The sequence below is a fragment of the Pristiophorus japonicus genome, chromosome 4 (genome assembly GCF_044704955.1).
Source record: "Pristiophorus japonicus isolate sPriJap1 chromosome 4, sPriJap1.hap1, whole genome shotgun sequence".
In the NCBI taxonomy this organism is placed as follows: domain Eukaryota; kingdom Metazoa; phylum Chordata; class Chondrichthyes; family Pristiophoridae; genus Pristiophorus; species Pristiophorus japonicus.
In genome coordinates, this window is record NC_091980.1 from 181,648,885 (window position 1) to 181,675,417 (window position 26,533).

Genomic DNA, 26,533 nt, shown 5'->3' on the forward strand with positions numbered 1-26,533 from the left:
TCTCCCTCTCGCCCTGATTCCCCCTCTCCCTCTCTCCCCCTCCCCCGATTCTCTCTCTCCCTCTCTCCCCGATTCCCTCTCCCTTCCTCTCTCCCAGATTTCCCCCCCCCGATTCCCCCTCACTCTCTCCCTGATTCCCTCTCCCCGATTCCCCCTCTTCCTCTCCCCCTCTCCCTGGTTCCCCTCTCCCCCCGATTCCGCCTCTCCCCCCGCTTCCCCCTCTTCCTCTCCCCCTGGTTCCCCCTCTCCCTCTCCTCGATTCCCTCTCTCTCCCCCTCCCCGATTCCCCCTCTCCCCCCGATTCCCCCCCTCTCCCTCTCTCCCCAATTCCCCCCTCTCTCCCCGATTCCCCCCCTCTCTCCCCGATTCCCCCCCTCCCTCAGATTCCCCCCCTCTCCCTCCGATTCCCCCCCTCTCCCTCCGATTTCCCCCCTCCCTCCCCGATTCCTCCCCTCTCCCTCTCTCCCCGATTCCCCCCTCTCCCTCTCTCCCCGATTCCCCCCCTCTCCCTGATTTCCCCCCTCTCCCTGATTTCCCCGATTCCCCCCCCTCCCCGATTCCCCCCCCTCCCTCTCTCCACGATTCCCCCCCTCTCCCTCTCTCCACGATTCCTCCTCTCCCCCCTTCTCCCTCTCTCCCCGATTCCTCCTCTCTCCCCGATTCCTCCTCTCTCCCCGATTCCTCCTCTCTCCCCGATTCTCCCTCTCCCCCGTCCCCGATTCCCCCCTCTCCCTCTCTCCCCGATTCCCCCTCTCTCCCCGATTCCCCCTCTCCCCCCGATTCCCCCCCCTCTCCTCTCTCCCCGATTCTCCCTCTCCCCCGTCCCCGATTCCCCCCCTCTCCCCGATTCTCCCTCTCTCCCTGATTCCCCCTCTCCCCCCGATTCCCCCCTCTCCCTCGATTCCCTCTCCCCCCGATCCCTCCGATTCCCCCCCTCTCCCTCCGATTCCCCCTCTCCCCCCCGATTCCCCCCTTTCCCTCTCTCCCCGATTCCCCCCGATTCCACCCCTCTCCCTCTCTCCCCGATTCCCCCTCTCTCCCCGATTCCCCATCTCTCTCCGATTCCTCCTCTCCCCTTTCAATCCTCTCTTCTCCTCCCCCCACTCCCCCCCGGGCAGCAGAGATCCAGTAACGGGCCTTTTCCCATGGAGGTAAACAAAACAATACCGCAAAGCCTGTTTACTCAGAAAAGTCAACATGCCATTGTATAAATTTTTGCTGTCCATAAAGTTTTGCAAAATAATCCATCTTTTCGATAAATTAAAAATTCAAGGTTAACTTTCAAATTTTGAATCTCCCAATCTATAAAACAAAAGGCAATAATTTTTATATTCTTAAATTATGAATAATTTATAATGTACTGACATGGGACTCAATTTTCGCCAAAGCCGATTTTTGACGTACTTGAAGAGTTACGCTCGTTTTTGTGAGGCCCAACTACGCCAAGAAAAATCATCCAACTTTTCCCGTTTTAATTGTTCATTTTGGCGCTGCCTTGCCTGTCCTTTAGCTTTGGGGGTGGAGCATAAGATCTGCGCCAAAAAGATCGAGTTGCCAGGGTAACGAGGGACACACTGCGGGTTGAGGCTGGAAATTGAAATATACTACAGCTATATAAGGTATTGGTGAGGCCACACCTGGAATACTGCATGCAGCTTTGGTTTCCATATTTACGAAAGGATATATTTGTTTTGGAGGCAGTTCAGAGAAGATTCACGAGGTCGATTCCGGGGATGAGGGGGTTGACTTATGAGGAAAGGTTGAGTAGGTTGGGAATTCAGGTGATCTTATCGAAAGGTAGAGATTATGAGGGGGCTTGACAAGGTGGATGCAGAGAGGATGTTTCCACTATTGGGGGAGACTAGAATTAGAGGGCATGATCTTAGAATAAGAGACCGCCCATTTAAAACAGAGATGAGAAGAAATTTCTTCTGAGGGTTGTAAATCTGTGGAATTCGCTGCCTCAGAGAGCTGTGGAAGCTGGGACATTGAATAAATTTAAGACAGAAATAGACAGTTTCTTAAGCGATAAGGGGATAAGGGGTTATGGGGAGCAGGCGGGGAAGTGGAGCTGAGTCCATGATCAGATCAGCCATGATCTTATCGAATGGCAGAGCAGGCCTGAGGGGCCGTATGGCCGACTCCTGCTCATATTTCTTATGTTCTTAACACATTTTGGCCAGCTCACAGCAACCTGCACTAGCAGCTTGCACATTTCAGCAGCTTACCAGCATTAAATTATAAAAGTGTTGATGTCAAAAGTCAATCCCCATGCGCCCCTCCCCATCACCCCTTATAGTGCTGATCCTAACCCTGGCCAAAAGGCCTCCCTCCTCCCGGTGTCGCTCCTAACCCTGGCCAAAGGGCTTCCCCCTCCCGATGCCGGTTACCGGTGCCAATCCTGGCCGAAGGGCCTCCCGATGCCGGTTGCTGCCACTAGCCCTGGCCGAAGGGCCTCCGAGTGCTGGTTACCACTGCCGTCCCTGGCCAAAGGGCTTTCCTCCTTCCAGTGCCGGTTACTGCTCCTAACTCTGGCCAAAAGGCTTCCCTCCCCTGCCGGTGCTGGTTGCTGCTCCTAACCCTGGCTTAAAGGCTTTCCTCCCCCCCCCCCCCCCGTCTCTGCTGCTGCTGTCCAGGCTGAGGAACTGCATCTGCTGGGCTAATTTTCTTACCTGCTCAGAAGATTTTTCCACAGTAGTTACATTCGCTGTCCGAAGAAAAATCGGAGTAAATTTGGCCAAACTTGCTTAAATGGCCAGAATTGGCGCGGGTGGCAGGTTACGCCCCCAATGACGCAAAAAAAAAACTAACCTAAAAAAATCGTAACTAACTGAGTTACACTGGTGCACAAACTTTGGGGAAACTTGGATATTTTAATTTAGGCCAAAAAAAACCGGTGCAGATAACTGGGGAAAATTGATCCTTTGGAGTTGTCTGAATGCATAAATCACACACAGCAGTGATACTGACAAAAATCTCAAAATTCAGCTTAAAATAATTATAGATTAAAGTTAATTGAAGAAGTTACGCTTCAATTCACTTACATTCTCCCGCAGCCCTAGAATGTGCTGTTACTTCAGCTCTTCGATTGGGACTGAGTGCCTGATTCTGCGGCTGCGCTGCGACGTATTCTAATTTTAAAAACAGCAAAATTGGGTAGAGGTTAGCGACGGAAAGATTAGCACACTAAATCACAAGATTTACAGTGTGTCACCCAATCTTGCTGTTTGTCGGAAAATCTGAGCAATTATATCACGACCATAGGAAACCTTTTTAAGTTGTGGCAGTGAGTTGGGCTCTTAATTAAAATGTACTGCATGCAATAAAAAAATTCTAAAGCTACTACTGTAATTAATTATAATGGCCAAATCTTTCTCTCCCTCACCCCACTATCACAAGATTATGCAGCTAAAAGCTGTGATATGTGACTTATCGCAATTAAATCTGACCACAAAACAAGTGATGGGAGCCACATGCTGGGCAGGTTCATGAATAATATAAAACCCACAGACCACAGCCGACTGTTGCGCTTTTCGTTTAGAAAATTTCACCCAAATAATGAGATTTGTGCATCACTGTAACACAGACCAGAACCAGCACACAAAATTCAGTGGTGAGCAAACACAACAAGGACATGACTGAGGCAGACCTTAATGACACCTGACAGGATCAGGGAAAATAAATGAGGCTTGAATGTGGTATGGGATGGTAATGCTGGTATTATGGCTACAATAGAAATTACTTTCAGGCATTAAACCTAGGTTTGTTTCAAAGATACACCAGCACCCTTTTATGAAAAATCAACTCAGTAAGTATTATAAAATCAACTTTATCTAAAACAAAATATGTTGTATGATGAGCATTGTTTAAATTTCAAGTGCTGCTGAAATTTCCAAAGGGACCTCGCTGGAAGCCATCAAATCAAATTTATTGGTGTGATCGTGGAGTTGCATAATTACTGGATCTTTATAAATGTTCTGTTTGGAAATGTTATGGTCATCAAAGAATGATAGTAATGTTGGTATTCTCTCAATCAATTTCTGATTAACTGTAGTTAAAAATCGGCAATTACTAGAATTAGTCCCTTACTAGCCTTCTTCCTATTCTTGTCCCACAGTTCCAGATCAAGGCTTTCATCCTGGCCTGGGGGAGTTATAGAATACCACCAATAATAATTTATTTCTTACTATTAATTCCACCCAAATGATTCTGTGTCAGCTCTTTTGTTTTGCATTTTTTTATTTGTTCCTCGGATGTGGGCGTCGCTGCCAAGGCCAGCATTTATTGCCCATCATTAATTGCCCTTGAGGTGGTGGTGAGCCGCCACCTTGAACTGCTGCAGTCCGTGTGGTGAACGAACTCCCACAGTGCTGTTAGGGAGGAAGGTCCAGGATTTTGACCCAGCGACAATGAAGGAACGGCGATATATTTCCAAGTTAGGATGGTGTGTAACTTGGAGGGGAACTTGCAAGTGATTGTGTTCCCATGCACCTGCTGCCCTTGTCCTTCTAGGTGACGAAGCAGCGTTGGTGTGTTGCTGCAGTGCATCTTGGTACACACTGCAGCCACGGTGCGCCAGTGGTGGAGGAGTGAATGTTTGTGGTGGATGGGGTGCCAATCCAGCGGGCTGCTTTGTCCTGGATGGTGTTGAGCTTCTTTAGTGTTGTTGGAGCTTCACTCATCCAGGAAAGTGAAGAGTATTCTATCACACTCCTGACTTGTGCCTTGTAGATGGTGGAAAGACTTTAGGGTGTCAAGAGGTGAGAATATCCAGCCTCTGACCTGCTCTTGTTGCCACAGTATTTATGGGACTGGTCCAGTTAAGTTTCTGGTCAATGGTGACCCCCAGGATATTGATGGTGTGAGATTCGGCGATATCAATACCATTGAATGTCAAGGGGTGGTGGTTAAACTCTCGCTTGTTGGAGATAGTCATTGCCTGGCACTTGTGTGGCTCAAATGTTACTTGCCACTTATCAGCCCAAGCCTGATCGTCATCCAGGTCTTGCTGCATGCGGGCATGGATTGCTTTATTATCTAGGGAGTTGTGAATGGAACTGAACACTGTGCAATCATCAGCGAAGATCCCCACATCTAACCTTATAATAGAGTTAAGGTCACTGATGAAGCAGCTGAAGATGGTTGGGTCCAGAGAAACTCCTGCACTGATATATAGAAACATAGAAAATAGGTGCAGGAGTAGGCCATTCGGCCCTTCTAGCCTGCACCGACATTCAATATGATCATGGCTGATCATGCAACTTCAGTCCCCCATTCCTGCTTTCTCTTCATACCCCCTTGATCCTTTTAGCCATAAGGGCCACATCTAACTCCCTTTTGAATATATCCAATGAACTGGACTCAACAACTTTCTGTGGCAGAGAATTCCACAGGTTCACTTCTCTCTGGGTGAAAAAGTTTCTCCTCATCTCGGTCCTTTATGGCTTACTCCTTATCTTTAGACTGTGACCCCTGGTTCTGGACTTTCCCAATATCGGGAACATTCTTCCTGCATCTAACCTGTCCAGTCCCGTCAGAATTTTATAAGTTTCTATGAGATCCCCTCTCATTCTTCTAAATTCCAGTGAGTATTAGCCTAGCCGATCCAGTCTTTCCTCATATATCAGTCCTGTCATCCCGGGAATCAGTCTGGTGAACCTTCGCTGCACTCCCTCAATAACAAGCACATCTTTCCTCAGATTAGGAGACCAAAACTGAACACAATACTCAAGGTGTGGTCTCACCAAGGCCCTGTACAACTGCAGTAAGACCTCCCTGCACTATACTCAAATCCTCTCGCTATGAAGGACAGCATGCCATTTGCTTTCTTTACTGCCTGCTGTACCTGCATGCCTACCTTCAATGACTGATGTACCATCACACCCAGGTCTCATTGCACCTCCCCTTTTACTAATCTGTCACTATTCAGATAATCTGCCTTCCTGTTTTTGCCACCAAAGTGGATAACCTCACATTTATCCACATTATACTGCATCTGCCATGCATTTGCCCATTCACCTAACCTGTCCAAGTCCCCCTTCAGCCTGCTAGCATCCTCCTCGCAGCTCGCACTGCCACCCAGCTAAGTGTCATCTGCAAACTTGGAGATATTACACTCAATTCCTTTGTCTAAATCATTAATGTATATTGTAAATAGCTGGGGTCCCAGCACTGAACCCTGTGGCACCCCACTAGTCACTGCCTGCCATTCTGAAAAGGACCCGTTTATTCCGACTCTTTGCTTCCTGTCTGCCAACCAGTTCTCTATCCATGTCAGTACATTACCCCCAATCCTATGTGCCTTAATTTTGCACACTAATCTCTTGAGTGGGACCTTGTCAAAAGCCTTTTGAAAGTCCAAATACACCACATCCACTGGTTCTCCCTTATCCACTCTACTAATTACATCCTCAAAAAATTCTAGAAGATTTGTCAAGCATGATTTCCCTTTCATAAATCCATGCTGACTTGGACTGATCCTGTCACTGCTTTCCAAATGCGCTGCTATTGCATCTTTAATAATTGATTCCACCACCGATGTCAGGCTAACCGGTCTATAATTCCGTTTTCTCTCTCCCTCCTTTTTTAAAAAGTGGGGTTACATTAGCTACTTCCAATCCGTAGGAACTGAACCAGAGTCCATGGAATGTTGGAAAATGATCACCAATGCATCTACTATTTCTAGGGCCACTTCCTTAAGTACTCTGGGATGCAGACGATCAGGCCCTGGGGATTTATCAGCTTTTAGTCCCTTCAATTTCCCTAACACCATTTCCTGACTAATAAGGATTTCCCTCAATTCCCCCTTCTCACTTGACCCTCGGTCCCCTAGTATTTCCGTGAGGTTATTCATGTCTGCCTTGGAAAAGACAGATCCAAAGTATTTGTTCAATTTGTCTGCCATTTCCTTGTTCCCCATTATGAATTCACCTGATTCTGACTGCAAAGGACCTAGAACATAAGAATTAGGAACAGGAGCAGGCCACCCAGCCCCTCGAGCCCGCTCCGCCACTCAACAAGACCATGGCTGATCTGGCCACGGACCCAGCCCCACTCACCTGCCCGCTCCCCACAACCCTTCCAACCATATTTTTGTCTCATGCGCGGGTTTCTAAACAGCTCAGAAACATAGACAAATAAACACAATGAATTTCTCGAGAGAGAGAGAGAGAGAGAGAGAGAGAGAACATAAGAACATAAGAATTAGGAACAGGAGTAAGCCATCTAGCCCCTCGAGCCTGCTCTGCCATTCAACAAGATCATGGCTGATCTAGCCGTGGACTTAGCTCCACTTACCCGCCCGCTCCCCGTAACCCTTAATGGTTAAAAATCTATCTATCTGTGATTTGAATACATTCAATGAGCTAGCCTCAACTGCTTCCTTGGGCAGAGAATTCCACAGATTCACAACCCTCTGGGAGAAGAAATTCCTTCTCAACTCGGTTTTAAATTGGCTCCCCCGTATTTTGAGGCTGTGCCCCCTAGGTCTAGTCTCCCCGACCAGTGGAAACAACCTCTCTGCCTCGATCTTGTCTATCCCTTTCATTATTTTAAATGTTTCTATAAGATCACCCCTCATCCTTCTGAACTCCAACGAGTAAAGACCCAGTCTGCTCAATCTATCATCATAAGGTAACCCTCTCATCTCCGGAATCAGCCTAGTGAATCGTCTCTGTACCCCCTCCAAAGCTAGTATATCCTTCCTTAAGTAAGGTGACCAAAACTGCACGCAGTACTCCAGATGCGGCCTCACTAATACCCTATACAGTTGCAGCAGGACCTCCCTGCTTTTGTACTCCATCCCTCTCGCAATGAAGGCCAACATTCCATTCGCCTTCCTGATATTCCCTTTTACTGTTTTTTTTCCAAGGTGGATAACCTCCCATTTTCCGACATTGTATTCCATCTGCCAAACCTTAGCCCATTCGCTTAACCTATCGAAATCTCTTTGCAGCCTCTCTGTGTCCTCTACACAACCCGCTTTCCCACTAATCTTTGTGTCATCTGCAAATTTTGTTACACTCTGTCCCCTCTTCCAGGTCATCTATGTATATTGTAAACAGTTGTGGTCCCAGCACCGATCCCTGTGGCACACCACTAACCACCGATTTCCAACCCGAAAAGGACCTATTTATCCCAACTCTCTGCTTTCTGTTCGCCAGCCAATTCTCGATCCATGCTAATACATTTCCTCTGACTCCGCGTACCTTTATCTTCTGCAGTAACCTTTTGTGTGGCACCTTATTGAATGCCTTTTGGAAATCGAAATACACCACATCCATCGGTACACCTCTATACACCATGCTCGTTATATCCTCAAAAAATTCCAGTAAATTAGATTATAACAAATGCATCTGCTATAACTTCCGCCATCTCTTAATACCCTGGGATGCATTTCATCCAGACCAGGGGACTTGTCTACCTTGAGTCCCATTAGCCTATCCAGCACTACCCCTCTAGTGATAGTGATTATCTCAAGGTCCTCCCTTCCCACATTCCCGTGACCAGCAATTTTTGGCTGGTTTTTGTGTCTTCCACTGTGAAGACCGAAGCAAAATAATTGTTTAAGGTCTCAGCCATTTCCACATTTCCCATTATTAAATCCCCCTTCTCATCTTCTAAGGGACCAACATAAAGAGTCTACAGTTCGATTAGAAAAGATGATGCAGCTCACTATCTTTGCACTAAATCTTTGATCTTACCATTCAAATCCAACCATTCCCAGTCACCCTCGGACATTTCCTTTGCTGTATTACGAAAACATTTGTCTTTTTTCAGTTCTGCTGAATTGCATCCATTCCATATGTACTCCATGAAGAAAATGTGATAGATATCCAAATGCAATTGATCCCAACAAAATCCAATACATGACATACCAACCATAATATAGGCTTATTCAGTCTGGAGGACATTGTGCTCAATCTTCAATCATAGGCTTGAGCTGGTAAAATGTTCAAAAGCAGCATTGTCTTTTTTAAGCATAAGAAACTAAAAGTAGCAGCTTAAAGAGACAGTACATCCTTAAAAGGTATGGGTTGAATTTTGTACCCAAAACAAAATTTAGTGATTGCATTCAACAAATTTATTCGTTTGGGCAAACTTTCTACATCAGTGTCCTTTTAGTGGACTTATACATTTGATACTACTGCCAACTGCTTCTTCTGAAGTAGTTTGAGGTTTGGAAATGAGTTTGCACATGTATAATAAAGTAATGTTGCAGCTTTTAATTTTGATTTGAATTGGCCAAGGCGATGCTCTAAAAGGAATACGATCTCTTTACTGATGCGCTTATAATAGCAATTAATAGTAATAGAATAAATAATTCGGGTAGTCTTCCAGGCTGCCTACCAAACTCATCCTGTAAACTGCAGCCACCAACAGCAGAGGCATTGTCATGTGATGCTTCCAGGTGGACACTTCCATTCCTGACCAGTAGGGAGGCACTAGCGCTAAGTACAGCAGCTTGTGATGGGGGGCGGGACTGTATTTTGATCTGGGAAGTAGATGGCTGACCCTGCTGACTATCTTGAAGGCTACAATAAAAAAAAGTGAATACGAAGTCATCACATCAAAAGGCAACAAGAGAAAACATTAATCTAGTAGAGCTGATCATGCACTGATTAATGTGGGACCACAAAAGCACATAGTTTAAGCTTGGATAGTTCATGCAGTTTTACTCTTGCAAAACCAATGAAAACAACCCATCAAAGGAAGCATAGGGAACAGTATCAATAAGAAAGCACAAGGCAGAGAATTTTTAAAGCAGCAAATGGCTTTGAGACAATGGGTCACTATCCACTAAGTTATCAGACATAATTTTCTAAACTACATCCACAACAAACAACACATATATATCATCTTGCATTCCCCCACCCAACATCTAAAGTTATTTCCCAGCCACAAGCTAAAATGCTGTATGTAGAACATCATAGTACAAATTCTATGCACTGAAAGGATGGTGGAACACGGAAGAACACAAAAAGGGATATTGCATAGTGAAATATAAAAACCATGCCTGTATATTAATGCTGTATATTAATACCGTGTGACTTATAAACTTTTTGAATCCTAATTACACCAATATATGAAATGTTTAGTACATGCAAAATTTGTATATTTAAAAAAATCTCGTATAAATTTTGTATGCTGCAATATGAATACTATGGACATAACGTAAACTATTTTGTCCCCAAACCTGAACTATAAAAGGATTTAAATGAGGCCCCTAACAGCAGATTATATACTACAGGAAACACAAAGATTAGGCCCCTTAATACTCCATTACATACTGCAATGGACATGCAAGGCCAGATTCATACACTCCAAGGCCAGCAAGAGCATTCTCACAAAACTACAATGGAACTGGATTACTTACTGAAAGGAAATATGCTAGTTGTGTAAAAATAGATATCTTTTTTGTTTCATGATTGATGCGATAGTGCTTCTCTGTAAAATCAGCTTGTTGCACTTATAATAAGACAGATATGATTTGGAAAGATATACATACAACATCAATCAGAAACAGCAGGCTTCTGCTACATATTGTACAAACACACAGAAGACAAGTCCAATTCTGGCCACACTTGCATCTTGATTAGATTTCTCCACATTTACTAAATGTTAATTGGCTTTCTTCCATTCTTCAACTTGGAAGCTGCCATTTCCAACAAAGTAATATGTATAGGTCTGCGAAGGTTTGCAGTTTATTATGTAACTTCAGTAAAAAAAAATATAGGTACTCTTTACCTCTCCTAGATATTGTATGATCGAGGGGGGCGTTCAGTTGGGGCTGATGTATATAGATTGCACGGTCAGGATAGGACAGGTTTCCTGTTCTTTCTTGAATCTATATTTGTCTTATTAAAGCTTTATCTATCTAGATTGTTATTTGTACCTGCAGTAAAAACTTATCAGTTAAAATAATCCAAATATTTTTCAGATAATCATCACTAGGTCAAGTGATTTGATGCAATGTGATCTATTGTCTCTCAGAAGCCACTATTTCCACTGGCTCCAGGATTTTTAATGTAAAATTCTGGTACTCAGGCAGCTAAGTGTGTTACTTGCAGTCAATGTAGATATTTGTAGGATGTTGTGCCACACCAAATCACTAGTCCTCTGAATTGTTCAATTAAAATAGTTCAAGAATTACAATTCAATGTAATTCCCTTTACAGGTACAGCATCCGAAATCCAAATCCTTGGGACTGAGTCTGTTCCGGTTTTTGGGCTTTTCTGGATTTCAGACAAGAAAATCAAGTCTGAAATCCGGAATCCTCGACTGAATCCGTGCCGGGTTTTGAGCGGCGAGTTACGAAATCCGGCAAAAGCCCAGATCCGGCACGGATTTGGTTGAGGTTTGTGGATTTCAGACTTGATTTTGTTGTCTGAAATCCTGAATCCTCCACCGAATCTGCCGGATTTTGGATTTTGCCTCAAAAATGTCCGGTTTTCGGATAATAATTCCGAACGCCTCAATCAACTATGCGCCGAATGTCCGGTTTTCGGACAATTACAGTTTTCGGAGTTCCGGATTCGGGACGTTGTACCTGTATAAGTATTTTTTATGAAGAAGGATTTTTTTAAAACTCAGTTGACTTTAGTTTATTCAAATTCTGACAATTTTAGAAATGTGTTTCATGGAAGGGAACTTTCTTTTGATAAAATTGTTTCCCATCCCCCCAAACTTCCATTTTAAATGCTAAATATATTTAATCTGGCTAAATTAAACTGTTCTGATGAAGTGCACATATATGTGAATGTGAATGGCATGTTGACGTAACAAAGTCTAAAATAAGAAAAACTAGATCCATAGTGAATTCCGTTGTATTGTACAAATTTTTCAGTTCACACAAGGAAGATGGAAGTAAGATATGGACATTCAGTCCATCAAGCCTGTTCCATCTGATTATTACAAGATGGATCCGGCTCCCCTCCTTCCCCACTGTTGGGCTTCTATTCTAAGAAAAACTAAGTTCTATACCTTGTCTTCTAGAAAAATAAAATCAAGCTGTTAATATCTCTCTAAACATCTATTTTTCCTCTCAACATCCAGCTCCCTTATAAACAAGTCAATTAATACCAAGTCATCTACTATCTGGGAGTCAGTTGCACATGTCCAATCTAATCTCTAACCTCGCTCAGGGCTTTTAAATTTTGCACTTGTTCTCTAGTCCTATATCATTATCCAGGTTAAATATCTCGCTTGCATCAACCATATTAGTTGGAAGAACTGTATCATGTCTTCTCACCGATCTTAACTCCAACAAAACTTAGTTTTGTTTAATGAAACTGCTTCAAGACGGCCATTAAATAATAAAATAAAAGCTACAAAGTGAATATCCAGCACAACAATGATGTGCAACATTACTTATAATGCACAATTCATAATTGTTTTACCAAATGTAATTTTTGTGAACATTGGTAAAAGAAATCCTAGAGTTAACTGATAAAAAGGGATATTGAAAAGTTAAAAATGTAATCTTCCACTGATCCAGCTTCAAGATTGCAATTGTTGCTCTACCCACAAAAATAAAATTGGTCTCCTGTTTTAATTTGGTAAGATCTAAAATGTGCAGATTGAGGTGACAGGCATATTATGTTACTGTGCCAGGTGATATGTTGAGAATGATAGGCAATGGGGTTATAACCTTGAGTCTAGCAATAGCAAGTTCCCAGTCTTAGCTAGACTATTTGGAGAGAGGGAGCAGGGGAGATAAATGCACACAAAACCGAGGTGCTTCGACTTCTCACTTGTCCAACTTTTAGATACCAGTTACAGGGATGCACTGGTGAAGGCTTCAGAGGATGCATTTTCAAGGTGAGAATGGTGTACGGTGTGAAGAGTTAAGAGTAAATGGGATGGAGAACTCTTGTGTGATGATAAGCAAACAGCTAGGTCATGTAGCTCTCTTGATGGATTAGTGGGCAAAAGCATTGACAGATGTAGAACTAAATAGAAAGGTCTCATGTTTGGCTGCTAGTCGATACTAAGTTCGTTAATCTCAGCCAGAGTAGTTACAATTGGGTTGGAAGGGGGAGGTGGGAGATGCGGGGGGGCGGGGGGGGGGAATTAGCCCTGATTCCCACTCTTGGCTACTACCTAGTGATTCCTGATGGAAAATAAACATTGTGGGTGTCAAGTGAAAACAGGATTACTTACTATATCACCCTATCACAGACATTTTCTTTTATGTTCTTCCCTTCAACACCATCTATTCCCTAGTTCTATACTTGCTTAAACGCTGTTCATCTCCAACATCTTCCAGTTCTGATAAAGGGCCATCGATTTGAAATGTTAACTCAGCTTCTCCCCCCCACAGATGTTGCCTGACCAGCTGAGTGTATGCAGCATTTTCTGTTTTTACTTAGCTGTGATGTCTTTCAAAGTTAAACAACCTGCGCATATTCACTGTCCAAACTCGCAGGTGTCACTTGGGAAGGTACCAGAGAGCTGCCAGTCTCAGTGAGGAGGGATTGAGAGAAGTGGAAAATAGCCAGTTTCTCACCAGATTACATAAGCTGCACATTGCTTAACAGATGTTGAATCTAAAAGTTTTGTTCCAGAGTTTCCTCCATCTGCCCCCTGTGCAATAACACATTTAAGATACTAATTAGCAGCAACTTGTTTAAATGTGATAAGCTATACATTATATATTAATGCTGCCACAGATCATTGACTGGAAAATTATCAGGATGCAGTCGATGATCATGATGCCTTCATGCCTTGCCTAAGTTACTGGCCATCATTATTTACAATGCTGAGAAGCAGTGGATAGATCTTTTATTAAAATGCTAATGTTTAACAGTTTATAATCCTGAAAACACACTTAGTGTCAAATTTATGCTGCTCCCAGTTTGCAAAATGGACCCTTCCACCAATCTCATCTTGGGTTGAATCCCAGCCATGCTCTTATTCCAACTCACTACCTCTTCCAGTGGAACAATTCATACAAAAAACAGGGAAGCAACATCATTTTGGCAACAACATTTTAACGGTGTAGAGCCAAAAATCTGAACTGATCAAAACTGAGCTTTAATTAAAAACTCATTGGCGCCAGAATTTATCAAGTACGTGGGCAGACTTGGGGATTTATTTTTGTGTTTGAGCTCCTACAGTATACTGCATCCCTGAAGTCAGGCAGAAAAAAAGGTAATAGTTTACAGATTTTAGTCAACTATGAATTGAAAAACACCAACAATGCCTAACTTGTAATGCAAGAACAATGGATTTTTTTTCCAATTCATTAGACTAGTGTCACAACAAACACTCGATAGTAGTTCGGGACATTTTTAAAATGGAGAAGCTTAATCTTGGGCCCAAGATTTGCAACATCAAAACTTTATGCACAAAGCAGAGGACAACATGCACTTTCATCAAGCCAACATGCTCATGAAGTCATGCAGCAACAGCCTAATGGCACAGAACATGCTTTATTTTTTTTTTAAAACAGCTGAGGAAATAGCAGAATGCAAGAGATATTTGTGTCATGCATTTGGCACGGTCATTTTATGTCATACCTGAGAGGTGATCCAATGAGCGAGGCTGGAGGGGTGGGGTTACTCCCCGCATTGTGCCGCCGCCGTACGGCTTGGCGCCTGAACGTGCTGCGTTCACGACGAAAAGTAACCGTCTCATCAGTGGCTTGGGCTGGCACAGCAAGACAGGTGTAAGCAAGACAGGCATTAACAACTCAGTCACAAAACAGGATGAACAATTCTGTTCCGTTCATGTCAACTGGCTCTTTATTTACACAGGTTGCCCCTTAAAGTAGCATTTTTGTACCAAAATTGCAATGTCAAGTTCATTGTGACAGAACAGATTTTGTTGCTTGTATCAGAGAACTTTAATGCCCTCTCTATCCGAGTTGCTCCAGATCAATTTCAATTTGGCCAAAAGTTAAAAACTGCAAATGAGTATAAAATGCATAATGCACCACAAACCAATATATGACCAGAAAAAGTCAATTTAAGGTATTAACAGATTGTTTTTAAAGTTTAACACTGCTATTGCTTTGAATTTTATTTGCATGCAAATTAACCATGTCATCTCAAGGAGGCAGCTCACCACCACCTTCTCAAGGGCAATTAGGGATGGGCAACGCCCACTTCCCAGGAACGAATATTTAAAAAAATCTGGTACCCAACAGTGGTGGTTTGCATACCTCACTTCAAGAAAATTAAGTCGAGCTATGGAATTTTTTCCTGCCCAAAACAGATATTCCTGATAAAAGATTTACTACTGAGATGTAGTAATAAAGAGAAGTGGATTCGCTGTCACTGATGTTTTGTGAATTTCTCGCCCAATCCATAAAGAATGTACAAATGGAACAAGAGACATTTGCAACTGAAACCGATCCAATTTTTAATAGAATTATTGCATCTTTTATGAATGATCTTACTGATAACAGCAACTTTAAACTGCCCATGGACTTAAGAAATAGGAGCAGGAGTAGGCCATATGGCCCCTCCAGCCTGCTCTACCTTTCAGTAAGAGTATGGCTAATCTTCGACCTTAACTCCACTTTCCCACCCGATTCCCCATATATCTTTTAACAGTAGAAAAAGGACTTAACAGATCTTTAGCGGTTAACCATAGATGTTATGATACATTAATTAAATACAGTCAATTACCATAGAGTGGTGAACTGAGGGTGAATACCCATATTTTGCTATATGATAAGCACCTTCTCAGAGGGAAGAAGCAGATCAGAGGAAATCTCAACCCAACCCACTTATGCCTATCTCCAATCAACTGGTTTTAGAGCTGCATTGCCAGAGGCCGAGACAAAGGTTGGCAGAACAGGGGATATAAATAAATGATCAAAAGTCAGATGTATAAAGAATAGTGCAGAATACCAACTGCAAGTCAGCGAGTGTTGCTAATATCAATTGTTTGTCATACCATTGTCGAATCTTTAAGTCTTAATATCTTCACTCACAAATACCAGAAAAGAGCTGCAGAAATATTCTGTGATCCCCGATTTTCATCGCTCTACCATTGGCAGCCGTGCCTTCAGCTGCCTAGGTCCCAAGCTCTGGAATTCCATCCCTAAACCCAAGCGCCTCGCTCTCCTTCTGTAAGACGCTCCTTAAAACCTTCACCTGTCCTAATATTTTCTTATGTAGCTCGGTGCAAAATTGTGATTGATAACGCTCATGTGAAGAGCCTTGGGACGTTTTACAACGTTAGAGGCGCTATACACATGCATGTTGCTGTTGTGATGCTAACACTTTAATTAGAGGATGCACTGGAGCATAAATGTACAAGACTTCCAGGTACAAAGTAGTATGATACAAATCTTTGTGGCAAGAAAGATGGGAAATAATGTGATGCTAAAAGAACCCCAAGTGAAAAGCATTGAGAGTCTCACCATCAGTCCACAGTTTAAAAATTACATCATTATATAAACTAGGACAACTATTTTGCCCCTCTCCATTTTAGTTTTCCATTTGTAAACAGCTAATTTGATGACACCATCAGGAGAGCTGAATGAGGGGCAGGGGAGAAAGCGAGCGAGCGAGCGAGTGAGGGAGAGAGGTGGTTATGACAAAATTAAATATTTTTGTATTGTCTTACTTTGGTACTGGTTCCAGTAACTCAGTTACAAGTCATAAGGAGGCACTTTTTCCTGCTCAGCACCCAGGCGGTGAGCTTAGCAGGGCAAAAGCACTTATTGCAAATACGGCACAAGCTACTCAAGATTTTCCAACCATTAAAATTAATTAAAAGAAAGTCACAAGCAGCTTGAGCCTAAACAGGAATAAGCCTTTATGCACCCCTAGGCTGTCATTTCTGGGTGAAAAGAGGAAAATTTGCTTCCAGGAGTTTTAAAAACAAGCTGCAGTCAGAGTCATGTCCCCAGACTAACTCAGTACAAATGTTGCAACAGTTGTCCCCAAAGCTATAGAAAGCTTGAGAGAGAAGCCAAACACATTCAGACCAAAACATAAGGCTTGAATTCACACTCCCCATGAGGTGCGTTGTTAGAAATCAGGAAATGTATAAAACTGATACGAATGCTGTGTTTAAATCGTTGTTTTGAACTGCAGACGGAATGTCTATTCGAATCAGAGAAATGCTTAGAAATGGAAGGTATAGTTCTTTGTACCATATACAGTCTCCCTGTTGCTAAGCGATTATCTGTTGTTTTTAATTTAAGACTTGAACTTTGCTTATGTATTTTATGTATAATGCCAAGGATAGGATTTGAAGTTAGCTTAACAAAACTGCTGGCGAAGATAATCAATAGTAATTGAGAAAGTTAACGTAAACATGTTGCTACGTCGTAAAAGAGATAATGATTCTAAAGTGAGCAGTTTTCTGGTTTGGCTTCATGAGATCAAAGGAGACGAGAGGGATAAGAGATTTCCACAGGAAGAAACCCTGGGTTAGTGTAAACAGAGTGACATTTGGTCAAAATCGTAAGACATCTTTAAGGCGGATTCTTGAAACAAGAATCGACACAAAAAACAAGAAGTTTTATTGGATATTAAGTTTTTAGGGGGACCTCTATAGGTCAAATGGTCTTGTCAATATTCCAGGGTCAGGTCCACCACTAAACAGAGAATAAAAGTAATATTTAGAGATCTGTTTAGTACAGACGGTGGAGGGAAGAACCAGAAGTCGGACTGGTCAAACATTCTTCGAGAATGATCCCATGATTTACCAAAGAAGGCTCCAGACGAAAGGAAGAGAGACGGCAAGCTAAGGAACTGCTCACGTGCAACAGCCGTTTATCTGATCGGGATCGGGATTAACTATCTGTTACGGTTGTATGTTTTTGCTAAATAACTAAATGTGTTATATTCCGTCTTAAATTCTGATTAAACACAACATATCCACCAGATTGGTTTACAGTCAATCCTGATTATTAAAGTGAATAGAGATAGCCTTAAACTGGCATATTTCTAACAGCGTACGCGCCCGTGGGGTCCATGCAAGTTCTGGGTTTTGGCATTCGAAGCGCATGCGCCTAAACCTGGAACTTGCGATGTCAAGAATTCTCTTGACAGTTCGCATGCCTCCGAAACTAAAGGGCATCCGTGGGCGGAAAGTTGAGCTATTTGCCCAACTCCTGCCCAGCGAATGTCCTTCAAATTCTTACGACTTTTAAACCACAGAGTAATACATTTAAAATCCTATTAAATAATGTTATTTTTAGACCCTTTAAAATATGTGCATTTATTTTTCAAAAAATTGTGTTTTAAATAATTAAATACAATGTTGATTAATTTTAAATGTGATTTTTTTAAATTTATCTTAAGTGAGAGTGTGTTTTTGGGGGTATTCCCATTAACCATAAGTATGAATGGGAATACCCTATCTTTGATAGGTTGGGCCAGCCCATGTGATCAAAGTGATGCATACAAAGCGCATACACTGCTGGAATACGTGGGCTTTGCGTAGAGGTCCAGGACCAGAAGTCTCCGAAACTCCGGGAACAACGGGTACTTTTATAGCAACTTTTGCGGTCGGAGGCATCCGCGCGCGGGTAGCCTCCGACCGCAACTTCTGGGCCAATGTTTTATTTGTTCATCTAAATTACATGGAACAGCCCATTCGCTCAACCAGTCCATGTTGGTGTTTGTTCTCCATGAATAGTAGTGCCACCCTGTTCCCCATCCAGTTATCCCCTTTTGCTTCAATCTCTTATCTAATCTACTCTTAAAGTTGTTATGGTCTCTGCTTCACCAACTCTGGTATTGCATTCCACAGCCTTACAATCCAGTGTGTAAAATCTCCTGCTCTCTGCCCCAAATCTTTTACAATTAATCGTTTATCTATGTCCCATAGTCCTAGATCCCTCAGCCACTAGAAAAAGCCCGTTTCCATCTACTTCTACCTCTTCATAATTTTAATCATCATCTTCATAGGCAGTCCCTCAAAATCGAGGAAGATTTGCTTCCACTCTAAAAGTGAGTTCTTAGGTGACTGACCAGTCCAATACGGGAATTACAGTCTCTGTCACAGGTGGGACAGTCGTTGAAGAAAAGTGTGGGTGGGGAGTCTGGTTTGCCACATGCTCCTTCCGCTGCCTGCGCTCGTTTTCTGCATGCTCTCGGCGACGAGACTTGAAGTGCTCAGCATCCTCCCAGATGCTCTTCCTCCACTTAGGGCGGTCTCTGGCCAGGGACTCCCAGGTGTCGGTTGGGGATGTTGCATTTTATCAAGGAGGCTTTGAGGGTGTCCTTGAAACATTTCCTCTGCCCACCTTGGGCTCGCTTGCCGTGTAGGAGTTCCGAGTAGAGTGCTTGCTTTGGGAGTCTTGTGTCAGGCATGCAAACAATGTGGCATAATTTTAAACACTTCTAGTAAATCACACCTTAATCTCCTTTGTTCTAATGAGAACAGCCCCAATTTTTCAATTCTTTATTTGTCTTTGTATTTCCTCATACCAGTCAGGATACTAGTAAATCTGCACTGTACTCTGTTGCCTCAAAATCCTTCCTATAGCGTGGAATCCATTATTGCTCACAGCACTCCAACTGTGGTCTTATTAAGGTGATATACATATTCACTATTACATCACAGCTTTTATATTTTATATCACTTGCCATAAAACACAGTATTCCATTAGCTTTCTTTATATCCTAATCGATTTGATATGGTACTTTTCATGTCTTGTGAATCTCTAAATCCCTCTGCACTTCCATATCATGCAATTTTCATTCATTCAAGATATCATTATTCTTTTGCCAAAATCTTTTCATATTTACTAATATAGTCCCAACTGTTTATAGTTATTACAATGCAATTTGCCTGCTATACGTGATGGCTGGTGTAACAAATAAATGATGGTATGAAATAGGAGGGATAAACAAACTCGGGATAAATCCGTTCAGCATATACAGAGGGCACGATTCGGAAGCCTGCACTGACAAATCTGTCAACTTTGTTGCGATTAAGGCCCTGGAACTGTCAGCTGTCTGTAGGATGGCGAGTTAAACGGATCGCGTGCACTGTCTCATTTAAAACTGTGCCAGAATTTGTAACCTCAATGCTGTAACTGGATCATACTTAAGCCCAATTTTTCCATTAGCAAAAAAAATTGGTCTATGCAACCTCTTTCCAAAGTTTAAAACGGAGCCAGAATGTGTTCAGCTCAGAAAGCCGACAAGGCTCACAGCAGTGGAAGGGGTTTTCAAGGCCACGGGGCTGGGGGTGGGTCAAACTTAATGACAGGTAACCACACTTTAACGAGGTGTGAACAGCTGCTTGAACTGCCTGAAATAGTGGCATATGGTTTAAGCGGTGCCTTTGTATTTGACGCTATGGTAATGGCGAATGGTTCGCGCCATTTGCCCAATATAGGTGGTTGCCCAGGATAAGGGGGAGGACAGTGTAAGTGGTGAGGACTGTACTGAATTTCATCTGCCACTCTTTTGCCCACCTTTTTTCCAATATCTCCTTGTTGCTTTCTTTGGTCCGTAGAATAAATTACTGATCTTCCTATTTCGAAGACGAACAGGGGCATTATACCGGTGTCCTGGCCAATATTTATTCCTCAATCAACCTAACAAAAACAGATGATCTGGTCATTATCACATTGCTGTTTGTGGGAGTTTGCTATGCGCAAGTTGGCTGCTGCATTTCCCACATTACAACAGTGACTACACTCCAAAAGTACTTCATTGGCTGTAAACAATGAAAGTACTTCATTGAGACGTCCGGTGGTCGTGAAAGGCGCAAATTAAATGCAAGGAATTTCTTTCCTAATCTATTACTGTCTCAAGTATATCCATATACCCAAATCAATGCTGTACAGAGTCCACAGAAGTGGTCCTGGAACAGAATCGCTAACTACTTTAAAGCACCGAGCAACTACCATTAACTCCTACTCTGCTTTCTCCCTTCCAACTCATTTTTTATTCAATTTGCTATCCTACGAATTACTTATCACTTATTCTTCTCCAATAGTCTCCGGTGTAGTAGCTTCTCAAAGACTTCATGAAAGTCCATGTACACCACACCCACTGTAATTCTCCCATTCACCATATCAGTCAGCTCCTCAAAGAACGAGCAGATTTGTCAAGCACGATCTTTCTGAATTTTGTTCTCTGCTTCTAATTATTTTCTCTCTAGCTAGATATTTCGCTATTTTATTTTTTATTTAAGATTCCAAAATTTTCCTACCACAGATGTTAAGCTACCTTGCCTGTAATTAAGCAGGTAACAGTTATTTAAATCCAACAAGCCACCGCAACAGTTCAATGGGTTGAACTGCTCCAATCAGCGAGCAAGTTGGAATCTTTAGTGATAAAGGCTAAGCCAGTTTTAGCTCCCATAGAAAATATGACAAGAATATATATATAAATGCCAATTACACCTAGTATATAGATTGTGACCATTTTTTTGGCTCACGGTTAACATAATATCTGTCAATACGTTATAGCATTGTTACATATATACTTGCTCAGCTTTTGTCCAATAAGTTTGTTTACAGGGGAGTTCTCCAGTATCCTGGCCAATATTTATCCCTCAACCAACATCACTAAAAAACGTTTATCTGGTCATTTTCACATTGCTGTGTGTAGGACATTGCTGTGTGCAAATTGACTGCCACATTTCCTTCATAAGTAGTACTTCATTGGCTGTAAAGCACTTCGGGACTTCCTGAGCTTGTGAATACTATATAAATGCAAGTCTTTTCTTTTTTCTTAAGAAATTTTCTGACACTTATTTAGCACCTATCTATATATTTCTATAACAAGTTAATAACCAATTCATCTGATTTTGGTGGTGCTGATTGTGGAATAAATAGTGTCCAGGATATGAAGAGAACTACTCTGCCCTTTTTCTAACCATGGGTTCTTTTATATCCACGAGATCAGGTGGACAAGACTTAGTTTAACTTATCTGAAAAATAGCAATTCCAACAATGCAGCACTTCCTCAGAAGAGCATATATAGGATCTTGAACAACGGACTCCCACAGGGTTCTGTCCTGGCACCCATGTTATTCAACGTTTACACCACTAACTTGCCCGAAACAGAGTACCGCAAGTTCGCATACACTGATGACATGTGCCTTGGCCACACAAAACATGAATCTGTCCATCACCGAAGAGACCCTGACCAGTGATTTACAGAGGATGGAGGCCTACTTCTGCAGATGGCGACTTCGGCTAAACCCTGAACAGACAGTCACCTCGACATTCCACCTCAACATCCATCAAGCAAACCAAGCTTTGAAAGTCTACTTTTGCGGTACAGAGATAAACCATGCCAAAAACCCTCCTATTTAGGCGTCACACTTGATCGCACCTCGTCATACAGACAACATCTGCAGAACCCTGGAAAGAAAGTAAAGAGTAGGGTCAACTTCATCCAGAAACTCGCCAGATCCACATGGGAAGCAGACACTCAAACCCTCCATACGGCAGCACTCGCCCTGGTGTACTCTATAGCAGAGTACTGTTCTCCAGCATAGCTATCAAGTCCGCATGTCAAATCCGTCAATGTCCAGCTGAATTCTACTGAGAGAATTATCACCAGTGCGCTTTTATCGACACCTTGGCTGCCCGTGCTTGCAAACATCACAACACCACACCTATGCTGCAAATATGCAGTCTCCAGAGAATATAACTACTATATCAGCAAAGACATGCTGATCCAGGCTGACTTGAACAATCTATCACCAACCCGTCTCGAATGATTAAGAAAGGGAAGATAGACTATGAAAGTAAACTAGCACAAAATATAAAAACAGATAGCAGAGTTTCTATAGGTATATAAAAAGGAAAAGAGTGGCTAAAGTAAATGCTGATCCCTTAGAGGACGAGACCGGAGAACTAGTAATAGGGAACATGGAGATGGCAGAAACTCTAAACAAATATTTTGTATCAGGCTTTACGGTAGAGGACACCACCAATATTCCAACAGTGGATAGTCAAGGGGCTATAGGGGGGGGGGGGTGGGGGGGTGGTGGAACTTAACACAATCACAAAGTAAGATAATGGGACTAAAGGCAGATAAATCCCCTCGACCTGATGGCTTGCATCCTAGGTTTTTAAAGAGAAGTAGTGGCAGGGATTGTGGATGCATTGGTTGCAATTTACCAAAATTCGCTGGATTCTGGGGAGGTCCCAGCAGATTGGAAAACTCCAAATGTAATGCCCCTATTTAAAAAAGGAGACAGACACAAAGCAGGAAACTATAGACCAGTTAGCCTAACATCTGTGGTTGGGAAAATGTTGGAGTCCATTATTAAAGAAGCAGTAGCAGCACATTTGGAAAAGCATAATTCGGTCGGGCAGAGTCAGCATGGATTTATGATGGGGAAATCATGTTTGACAAATTTGCTGGAATTCTTTAAGGATGTAACGAACAGAGTGGATAAAGAGGAACCAGTGGATGTGATGTATTTGGACTTCCAGAAGGCATTTGACAAGGTGCCGCATAAAAGGTTATTGCACAAGATAAAAGTTCACAGGGTTGGGGGTAATATATTAGCATGGATAGAGGATTGGCTAACTAACAGAAAACAGAGGGTCGGGATAAACGGTTCACTCTCGGGTTGGCAATCAGTAAATAGTGGAGTGCCACAGGGATCAGTGCTGGGACCCCAACTATTTACAATCTATATTAATGACTTGGAAGAAAGGACGGAGTGTAACGTAGCCAAGTTTGCTGACGATATAAAGATGGGAGGAAAAGCAATCTGTAAGGAAAACACAAAAAATCTGCAAAAGGACAGAAACAGGCTAAGTGAGTGGGCAAAAATTTGGCAGATGGAGCATGCTGGAAAGTGTGAGGTTATACACTTTGGCAGAAAAAAAATCAAAGCGCAGGTTATTATTTAAATGGTGAAAAATTGCAAAGTGCTGCAAGACAACGGGACCTGGGGGTCCTGGTGCATGAAACACAAAAGGATAGTATGCAGGTACAGCAAGTGATCAGGAAGGCCAATGGAATCTTGGCCTTTATTGCAAAGGGGATGGATTATAAAAGCAGGGAAGTCTTGCTATAATTGTACAGGGTACTGGTGAGGCCACACCTGGAATACTGCATACAGTTTTGGTTTCCATATTTACGAAAGGATATACTTGCTTTGGAGGCAGTTCAGAAGGTTCACTAGGTTGATTCCAGAGATGAGGGGGTTGACTTATGAGGAAAAGTGAGTAGGTTGGGCCTCTACTCATTGGAATTCAGAAGAATGAGAGGTGATCTTAGCAAAACGTATAAGATTATGAGAGCTTGACAGGGTGGATGCAGAGAGGATGTTTCCACTGATAGGAGAGACGAGAACTAGGGGAGCATAATCTTAGAATAAGGGGCCACCCATTTAAAACTGAGATGAGGGGGAATTTCTTCTCTCAGTGGGTTGTAAATCTGTGGAATTCATTGCCTCAGAGAGTTGTGGAAGCTGGGTCATTGAATAAATTTAAGACAGAGATTGACAGTTTCTTAACCGATAAGGGAATAAGGGGTTATGGGAAGCGGGCAGGGAAGTGGACCTGAGTCCATGATCGGATCAGCCATGATCGTATTAAATGGCGGAGCAGGCTCGAGGGGACATATGGCTTACTCCTGCTCCTATTTCTTATGTTCTTATGAATCTAGGTGGTCATTTTGGACCGTCTCCAAAGCCCTTCAGCGATCTCCCCTTAGCCTTGATGACCGATCGTGAAATGCTTAGAAGAACTGCGACATACGGAATGGATTCCTTATAGAGGACCCCACAGTACAACCTGTAGGATCAAACCTGCTTCGCAAACAGTGGACAACCATCAACCACCTCAGAACTGGTCATGGTAGAAGCTGCCATCTTCTCCATTGATGGAAGATTAAAGCATCCCCATCATGTGACTGTGGAGCTCCTAATCAGACCCTGGAGCACATCAATGAACACTGCCCTCAGAGGAAATGTACAAGATATCCACGCTCCCACGGCTTCTTCGGCAGCACCTCCCAAACCCATGATCTCTACCACCTAGAAGGACAAGGGCAGCAGGCGCATGGGAACACCACCATCTCCATGTTCCCCTTTAAGTCACACACCATATTGATTGGGAAGTATATCGTCTTTCATTCATCATCATTGGGTCAAAATCCTGGAACTGAGGAGGTGGAGGTGGATGGAGAGGAAGAAGAACTGCACTAAACTGCCAAGTCTAAAATGAAGTCGTATGTTCTGCATCTTTCCCAAAATGAAAGAAAGTTCCTGTGAAAACACAGGATCGATACAGAAAGGTTTTTGGCTTGTTTCCTCTGCTTGCCATCAGATAGTTACATAGAAATTAGGGCTACTGAAGTGCTCCCAAGATGTAGGATGTAAAGACTCACCTAATGAGAAAATTCTAAAATACAGAAGCCAACGTATCTAGCATATTAAAGGCAGAAAAGACCCAAAAGCATAATAGTAGTTGTGTAACCAGACAGGATAATGAGACAGAGTCAAAACTTGATGACTGCTTAGAAATCCATGGGTGTTGATATCCTTGCTGGCCTAAATTGGTTCCCAGTTAAGCCAGGCCTCGATTTAAAATTTCTCATCCTCGTTTTCAAATCTCTCCATGGCCTCGCCGCTCCTTATCTCTGTAATCTCCTCCAGCCCTATAATCCCCAGAGACCTCTGCGCCTATTCTGATCTTTTGAACATCCCCGATTTTAAATGCTCCACCATTGGCGGTCGTGCCTTCAGCTGCCTAGGTTCTAAGCTCTTGAATTCTCTCCCTAACTCTCTCCGCCTCTCCATTTCTCTTTCCTCCTTTAAGATGCTCATTAAAACTTATCTCTTCGATCTTTTGGTAATCTGCCCTAACATCTCCTTGTATGGCTCGGTGTCAAATATTGTTTCCTTTGGCTAACACTCCTGTGAAGCGCCTTGAGATATTTTATTACGTTAAAAGTGCTATATAAATATAAGTTGCTATTTCAGCTTTCAACACAAGTAAAGAAATCAGCTAAGAGGACATTGTTTGTGCAGTTTAAATAAAAATATTTTGGGGAAAAAAAAACAGAATTTTAGTGAAAGTTGAATAAAAAAATGGATAGTGTTAATGAGACTAATCTCTAACTAAAATTTAAAGTTGAGCATTTATAGTACATCAGTCAGCTTAATATCGCGATTGGGTAAGCTTTCAGAGGCCCATAATGCAGGATAATATTAATGCTCGACTGGAAAGGCATGGATTAATTAAGGACAGCCCACATGGATTTGTAAAAGACAAGTCATGTCTTACAAGGTTAAGAGAGTCCTTTGAGTAAGTAATGGATTATATTGGTAAAGGAAATACCTTGATGTTGTATTTATAGATTTTCAAACGATAAAGTGTAGCAGTGGAAGCTTGTTGGCAAAATTAAGGTACATGGAAAGTTGGTTAAAGGGCTGAAAACAGAAACTAATCAATGTATTTCAGAATGAAGGGATATAACAAGTGGTGTCCCCCGGGGTTAATGTGCACATATAATGATCTGAATTTGGGTAAGCACATTATTAAAATTTGCACATGACACAAAAATAAGGAACATGGTTAACTGCAAAGAGAACTGTAAGCAACTTCAGAAGGACAGATCGATTCGTAGAATGG

General features: G+C 42.5%; 1 protein-coding gene across 4 annotated transcripts in view; it reads right to left on the reverse strand.

Annotated features, from left to right (window-relative positions):
* pcnx1 (pecanex 1) overlaps nucleotides 1-26,533 on the reverse strand; it is a 320,670-nt gene that overhangs the window by 146,803 nt on the left and 147,334 nt on the right. For 3 of the 4 annotated variants that reach the window (XM_070878880.1, XM_070878879.1, XM_070878881.1), the window contains exons 7-8: nucleotides 14,520-14,649; nucleotides 9,349-9,533 (exon numbers count right to left, since the gene is read on the reverse strand). The exons of the other annotated variant lie outside the window; for it this stretch is intronic. In XM_070878880.1, coding sequence (XP_070734981.1) covers nucleotides 9,349-9,533; nucleotides 14,520-14,649 — 315 coding nt within the window. The remainder of the gene's footprint in view (nucleotides 1-9,348; nucleotides 9,534-14,519; nucleotides 14,650-26,533) is intronic. 4 annotated transcript variants of the gene reach the window in all.